The 8,450-nt window shown below is 43.6% G+C and overlaps 1 protein-coding gene across 1 annotated transcript; it reads right to left on the reverse strand.

Moving 5' to 3' along the window:
- Positions 1-2,472: 2,472 nt before the first annotated feature.
- zgc:153115 (C2H2-type zinc finger protein) lies at positions 2,473-7,898 on the reverse strand. Its single transcript, XM_030363871.1, has 2 exons — positions 7,077-7,898; positions 2,473-6,124 (listed from the first exon to the last, which is right to left on the reverse strand). Exons 1-2 carry the CDS (start codon positions 7,543-7,545, stop codon positions 5,847-5,849), a joined length of 747 nt encoding a protein of 248 aa, XP_030219731.1. The 5' UTR covers positions 7,546-7,898; the 3' UTR covers positions 2,473-5,846.
- Positions 7,899-8,450: the final 552 nt, after the last annotated feature.

Here is an 8,450-nt window from a genome sequence, read left to right on the forward strand (position 1 = left end):
AATAATTTTTTATTGATTACAACATTGGCATATACTGATCAAAACAGGAAGATACAAAAAAAGAGCTCATAGTGCAATCAAAATCTAAGCAGTCGTTTAGACTGCTTTGAACAAATGTCATTTGAACATAGCAGTCAGGCTACTGGTTCTTTGTTTTGAGCCAAAGAAAAAAATTATTATTATTATTTTTTTTTTTTTAATAAAAGATTTGCGTTAATCCCGCGATAAATAAATTGACGCCGTTAAAATTGGTTTGCGTTAACGCCGTTAATAACGCGTTTAACTGACAGCTCTAGTATATGCGTCGCTTCCTGAGGACCTCCCGGGCGTAGTCATCATTTCCTGATAGATAAACCCCTTCCTCTGCCAGGCCAACTTTAAATATGCCTCTTTGGTTTAGAAACTGGAAAATTTGACCACAATAGATCGCGGGAGGGACTCAAAGTGGTGGCTTCAGCCCAGGGAACTGTGGGCTCGTTCAAGCTCGAGTTCGGTGGAGGCGGGAAATCCCAGCTTTTATCTCAACATTTCCAAAAATCGTTGGGGAATTATTTTCGGCCCGTTATGCCATGAATTCTTAAATTCTCCCGTCTTGGCGGTCCCTCTTGATCTATAAGCCTGGCCTCCAGTTTTTCCTGTAGTTCCAGCACCTCTAATGCCGCTACTTCCACAACCTACATTCTTACTTCTGATTCAGACATTCAGTTTTTCAACCTCGTCGAGTCGTCGTTAGTTGTTTTAAAATCCTAAATTTCTCAGAGAGCGACACCATTCTCCCGGCGAAAGTCTCTCAGTGTCTGGAGTATAATTTATAAATCAGCCATCTCGCCTGCCACCTATCGGGTCAAATCATCAGGCTCAATAAGGCTGCCGCTAGCTGTCTCGTCGACTGAATTTTCCTCAGCCGGAGGGGTCGGTTTTTTTGCCTGTACGGTGGTTTTCCGTTTCTGTCTGGGCATATCGACTCCTTAATCACATCACATCACTTTTAAATAATTTAAACTTCTGAAAGTCTGCTTTACGGCATCAGGGTCGGGGAGCCACGAAGTAGCGTTACTAACCTCATGGCCGCTCAACCGGACTATAACATGCTATTATAACAAATGTTTAAAAAAGTGCTTCCTCTCCATTTATGCCTAGCTACATGGACTTGTAGCAAGTGGCTACAAGTGAAAGAGCGAGAAGCCTGAGTACCGAGGGTCAGAGACATGGTTCTCCCCGACTACTCCTACTGGACCCTGGATTACGCCCTGTCTTTGAAGGGGGCTAGCAAGCTTCTGGACTCAAGCCTCCTAGGAAGATGCTGCCTAATCGACAAGTGCCTGCCCATCATGTTCAACCAGTACCCCAAGTCAATGCACTAATTCATACATAACCCATCAGTGCTTCTGACAACTCATACTTAAGTGTGACAACAATGCTTTTGAAACGGCTGAAAGTCAACATCACAACTGAAAAACGAATTAATAAAATAAAAGAGGGGCCTTTTAGTCACTCGACATCTATTTTTACTACCTGCGACAAGGCCTTCTCCGCGGACTCCCTGCTGCTCTTCCCCAGTCACTACACAGGCCAGCCGGGCTACATTAGCGACACCGGGACCTCCACCATCTGGGACGATGAGGCCGTGGTTACGTACTGGGAGAGGGGCTGCGATTAGCACAGGGCGGGGCCCTGGCAGCTGACCAGCAGCAACTGCCAATGCACAGAGGGAGGGGCACGAACTGTCCCCCAGTGGCAACAGGGATGAACTTTTATCCCCTGACGAGAATGGATATCTTAACGAATCCATAGTTCGATCAAGTGCCATCACATGTCTGTAATTTACACACAAAAACCTGTAAATTCTCTGTTCTCAAATAGGGCTGAGTTGTCCAGGTTTATTTTTGCTTTGCTTATCTGATGTGTCTTATGGGGGTCAACATTGTCCCTTAAAGATTGGGAATGAAATTCTCTTTTTTGGCCATTTTTGCAAAATTACTGGAAATCCTTATCATAACCCACTTACAGCCACTGAGTTAGAAGTACTGACATGAAAATTAAACAAGTTAATCATCTGTGGAACGGGCAGGGCTCGAAAAATTCCAGCCAATGATTTCCAGACCCACCGAGTGGCATTGGACAGTAAGTACGTCAATCAACTTACTGTCGTACTGCACTCCCCCTCCCCCCGCGCGACCCCTTCGTGCACGTACTCAAAGCTCGTGACCCAGAGCAAGCTTCTGTTTGTTTTTATCCTGCGGTAGCTACTGGAGCTAGCTAACTAGCTAATGGCTCGCTCTCGCGCATCTGTGTTCGCTCGTGCGTGATTGCGCGTCCATGTACTTGGAATGGGTGGAGTCAAGAGTCAGCGTTGAAGGAGTGGGTAGGACCATTTGAGTTGTGTATTTTCAAAATCTGATGACGTTTCGCAAATCCCATACCCAACCTTTAATCCCAAATGAAACAATTTCTAAATAAATAAGCCCCAAATACTCAACATAAGTTTATTAAAAAAAAAAAGGAAAAAGCATTGGTAGTTTAATTCCAAGCAAACAAAAGGAACCATTTAAAAATAGTTCACGAAAATTAGTTATGAAAACAATTAATTTAACCACACAAATGACGATGTAATAAATTAATCAGCATAAACAAAGGAAAGCCATGCTTATACATCGGTGCAGCACCGGAAATATTGACACTGCAATGCTCGAAATGTAAGACACCCGAATATTCACATCCAGACGGCATGTTTCAGGACTAAGTTCCACAGTTCCTCGTATGGAAGAGAACTAAAGCTTTGATAAGAGAATTCAAATATTTTTTCTTTTAATGTAAATATTAGGGCTTCAATTTTAAAAAAGCATTCTGTACAATGTGCATATCTGAAATTGTGTATCAAGAAAATAACAGTTGGGAAAATGAAAATAAAAGACCAGTCAATGAAGATGAGATTTTAACATTATCAATTGATGCATTAATGATACAGAGTAACATTAATGAAGTACTTAGATGGAGCCCTTTTAGCCTCGATTAAACTTTGAACTTCAGAATATCACTGATATTTCTTCAACATCAAGCAGGTTTAAAGAAACAAAATCAACCTGTCATTTACAAATAAGTACCTTGAGTAAACCTGCTACAGCTCGATAATTCACCTGCTTATAAAAGACGCAGCTAATGCAACAAATCGGCCAAGAAAATGAATGTGCAATTGGGACCAGTAAGATGGAGTACCCAGAGGAGCTAGAAGAGGTTCGATGATAGGTTCAGATATACCAGAAGAGAGACAGCTTATGGATGTGTATGACACACAAAATAAAAGAAATGAAGAAATCACTCAATATTAAATAAACAGCTTGAAACAGAAAAGCATACGCTATAAAACATTGGTCTAACAGTGAACACTCAATTGATAAGAGGAAAAATGAACGTTCAAACCAAAGTCTCAATAAGTTTAAGTCAAATCAAGTCTGGAGGGAATCTTTTCTATTGATAATCCTGAGTGTTGCCAGACAAGGCCCCACTTTGTGAATGAGGTAAACCCTTATTGTTGATATAGCTTTAAGATCCACAAATTAATCTGTGGAGATACAGCATATCTGCAAAATAATAAAAACAGATACACAGAAATAGATTCATTTGGTAAAGAATACATATGGAAATAGTGATATATAAATTTTTGTTTGTTTTCTGACGGTGTCTACAGAGTCCATGTGCTCGAGGTTACTGCCAGCAGCGACCAAGAACTATAAACAGATTTTACAGTTGGAAAGAAAAACATGTGTGTAGAAAAAACATTCCCTCGCATTGCAATTAATTTCAATGAGTACACATCTAGTTAACTCAATCACAAAGTTCATACAGCAAAATGAATAAATGAAGCCTTTTGTTTGATTTGTGATATAAAAGGAAGACATTAGCAGTCGGCCATTAAATGTTACTGTAGAAAAAACATGTCGTCCAGGAACACTAAATAAATGTTGCAAAAACATTTCTAGCCACACACAACCTACAATAACGATGCACTGTTGGCACCAATAACTAAATACAAGCAAAGAACGAAACAAACCCAATTCAAATCAAAAATTCCCACATTTCTTTTTACCACACCTTCTAAAGCACTTTTACAAAGGCAGTTTTATAAGCCATCGATTATTGATATACATTATCAAAAGAACGCCACAGTGTTTGCTCATAGAAACAACGCAAGCCATCATACTAGTGAGCCGAAATAGGATTTTAAAAACACCTGTGAGAAAACAAAGTGCGATTTTGCATATGAGAATTTGTAAATGAACCCCCTTAACGAGGGGTCAGATACCTGTAACATGATCCGCAGCTGTAAACATGGTACATTGTAACTATGACGAAGTTTTAAGGCTTTCCGAAATTCCTGAAGTGTTGTTCACTGAGATAAAGAAATAACGAGTCAGTCACACAGTACACACAGTGGAGACAATTGCGAAATAAAACTTCTCAGTAGCCAGAACCAGACAAGACACAGTATGTACTTTCATATGCTTAATTTAGTCAAGAGGTTTGCTTGATAAACTCAACCGCTTTTCTCCAGAGGCATTTCCCCTCCTCCTTCAAAAAAAACATGTGGATGATTATATTTGGGGAATGGCCAAAATCAATTACAAGGGGGAAAAAAAAAAATCTAGTTTTAATCAAATGTACACACGGCACTATATTTTCTATTCTTAATAGATGCAGACCGTGCTGAAATTTCACATCCCAATATCATGTGGGCAATTTCCAAATGATAAATTTCTTTGCCTTATGCGTGATCCTTCTGTTAATGCAACATGAAGAGGAAAGACACTGCCTGCATCAGCAATGCATTCTGCTGCATGCTTTCACATCCACGATGCCAGGGGGGGGGATGCCAGTGTGCCAGCTTTGTTTTATATAAAATGCAAGTCTTTTTTTTGCATGCCCAGTTCTTTTGCTTACAGAAATGTGAATTTGGACACATATACACACACGCACACACAAACACACACACTTGCAAGCAGTGCCATCCTATAAAGCGTACACTCAAACCCTAATGTAAGGACTACAATAAATCACATGTTACTCGCGGCAAGTAGCATTACTGTTCATCTACATTAAAAAGCGTAAAGCGTAAATTCATTTGCATCAGTGTTAGGCAGAATACCACCATGTGTTATTAACGGGTCATCGTTTCATGATGGTAGGTTGATCTACAAGGAGGCAGAGCCGATGGCTGTTCTACAGAGTACCCTGCGGCTGAGTGACCAAGAGATCTGCCCTTCAACCAAGGCTTTTTAACAGGACAAATATTTTAAAGACGTGGCTTTTACAGTTGCAGTTAATAATTCAACTCAAAAGAAACAGCTACAGTTAAAACAACATGGAATGTGACACTTCTAAAAAAAACGTAGGCTATGGAATAAGCAAAGCTTAAAAGAAAATGAAAGCTAGTTAGCTTCCATTTTTTCTTTGCCTGACTATCTAACGTCACAAAATGGTTACTAATCAAATGTAGAGAACACTACAGTAAGGGGAAAAAAAGTCATAATAAAATAAATTGTAGGACATAATTTGGCTGATGTGTGTGATGTGCAGCTTTATACAGAAAATGTTCAGAATCCCTGCAATTTTTTGTGTGTCTTACTATGTTTCATTTATAGTTCTTCTGAGAAAGTGAGATTCTGTCAAGTAGGCATGTAGTGGTCACTTAAATTCAGTGAGGGTGAGCCAGTGCTACTCTCGTGTGCACGTGTACATGCTAGGTCCGAGCCATTGATCTGATTGTAGCTGGTTAACTTTCTTTAAACCCCCATTTGTGCTGCTGTGACCCACGAAGCCCCCCCCCCCCCCCCGCACTGGTTACTGGCCTATATGAGAGTGTGGCTCGAAGCACTGCCCTGCCCTTGAGCAGGGGAGGAAGAGGAGGGGGTGACAGCCCCCTTGTTTCGCCCCAACATGGAGGGCATGAAATCGGGGTGGCGGCGGGCGTGCTTGATCAGGTGGTCGCTGCGCATGAAGCGCTTGTCGCAGAGTGGGCAGAGGAAGCGCTTCTCCCCTGTGTGAGTGCGGGTGTGGCGGGCCAGCTCGTCTGAGCGGGCAAACTTTTTCTCGCAGTCGGGCCAGGTGCACGGGAATGGCCGCTCCCCTGCAGCAGAGAGATTATGAAACCTCCATTACACATCTAATAAGCATATACACTTAGAAACTGAGGATGGTTTAGTAGAAATATTGATAATATCACAACACACTAGTTTAGTAAGCAGAAATGCATCTAAAAATACAATATCAACTTTGACAGTGTTTTACGAGCACACAAGTCAACAGAAAAAGAGTAGTAATGTGGTAGCATATTCAAAGATCTTATTTCAATTATACATTCTGAATATTGAACATAACTAGTAGTTTGAGTGGAAGTCTGGAGTAGCCCTGCTCAACGTCGCAGAGCCAGACCACTCCACCAGACCGTGGGTTTTCTCCTTACTGCTAGTTCACTCTCCGTGGGCGTTCCCGGCGTTTTATTACCGACCCCAGTAGCAGCTCAGCCCGAGACGACCACCCCGCGGCTTCCTTCTCCTATTAAATATACTTTTTGAGTAGTTAGCGCAGTTAAACAACTGATACAGCTGGGGTCAGGCTGGTTATACATAATTATGATAGTCCGACAAAGCAAGCATTGCGTTACCCGATTGTCCCCATTACTACACGAGGTGGGCTGATAACTATAGATAAATTAGCTTGTGTAGGCTGAGTAGCAAAAATACACATGGTGACAACCTGTGCTAGCGCAACCTAATGTTGGGTTTCATCTTACTTCCACTTCACATGCAAATGTGTCCCGGAGGAAGATCGCTGTTCTGCACGTCCAACCCTGTTCTTTTGTTACTTACGGGCGGCTTTGTCAGGACCCCCCTGTTCGAGTTGTTCTACCCCCTTTCTTTTGCACCGACAGTACGCGGGTAAACGGGGCAAGGTACCCACCCAACCAGCTTCCATAACTAATCCCCTCAAAACAAAGAAATGTTAGCGTGAAAAATAATAATGGCATCCCCCCAAACACATTAGGGCGACACGATGTCTACGACACCGAGCTGTATTACCTGTATGGGTTCGGATGTGTGCTTTCAAGTGGGACGATTTCCCATAAACTCGGTCGCATCCGTCGAAAGTGCATTGGTGTCGCTTGACCGGGGACCGGGGGGGAGCTCCTCCCCAGGGCCCAGGGACCGGGGTGGCCGACGGTGTCATGGTAGGGGTGGTCGAGTCGGACAACGTGGTGTAGCCGCTTTCCCCGCAGGACGAGTTGCTGCTCTCCGAGTAGGCCGACATGGGGCGGAACTTGCCGTGGAGGTCGGTGAGGATCCCGGCCACCGTCATCATGTTGGTGGCCTCGAGTCTCAGCGTCTCGCGCACCTCCCTGTCCTCGCTCGACCCTTCTGGCTCATGGGTTAGCAGGCCCGCCGAGGCGGGCAGGGTGGCGGGGACGACCGGGGTGGGTCTATGCAGGACGGGGCCGCTGGATATTGACACCAGACACTCGGCAGCAAAATAATCAGAATAGGCAGCCATTGCTTTCCTTCTTTGTCTTTGGCGACAGATTGTTAGCCTAGTCGTGAACAAATAAAATGACGCCTTGTGTGAGTAGCGAGGAGGGGCTAGCCGGTGCTCGACCTCGTTTTATCAAACTCGTCGAAGAAAATTAGTTTACTGCTAATCCTTCGTTGCCATAAAGTGTATAGATCCACTTGATAGTTCCTGATAAATACAGACTCGAATAGCGGCGAGCAAAAGGAAAAACAATTTCTTTGCTAAAACGTCCTAAAGTAACGAGCCCAACGTGCGTGCTTTACATCGTCTGACTATTCATTGTTTCAGACTATCTGAAAAGCCGGTGAAACACACGCCCCCAGAACAGACTGAGAAGGCTCCACGCACGCTGACGTAGACTGAGAGAGGATCGTTGTTTAGAGCGTTATCCCGGTCTACCGACACCGTCATTTCCGTTCGCGGACCTCCTGTGGGCGTGGTGTGTTCTTTAATAGGTCCATGCGTACACCAATCGGGGACTCTGAGAGTAGGCCTACGCCAGTGCAAAGTTACCGTAACGAGAACAATGAAAAACATGTTAAGAGTTAGACTTGAGAATTCATATAGCGTTATGAAGATGAATTAGACCAAGACATTTCAGAAACATAACGAAATGTATTCTCTCTCTCTCCCTCGCTCTCCCCCCCTCTCCCCCCCTCTCTCCCTCTCTCCCTCTCTCCCTCTCTCCCTCTCTCTCTCTCTCTCTCTCTCTCTCTCTCTCTCTCTCTCTCTCTCTCTCTCTCTCTCTCTCTCTCTCTCTCTCTCTCTCTCTCTCTCTCTCTCTCTCTCTCTCTCTCTCTCGCTAGTAACGCACATTTGGAGCACCCCTTTACAAGCATTTGGTCGCGGGATGAGGTTAGGCCTGACGTATGGAAGGCGTGGGCCGC

This window comes from Gadus morhua, chromosome 8 (genome assembly GCF_902167405.1).
Source record: "Gadus morhua chromosome 8, gadMor3.0, whole genome shotgun sequence".
Classification (NCBI taxonomy): Eukaryota; Metazoa; Chordata; class Actinopteri; order Gadiformes; family Gadidae; genus Gadus; species Gadus morhua.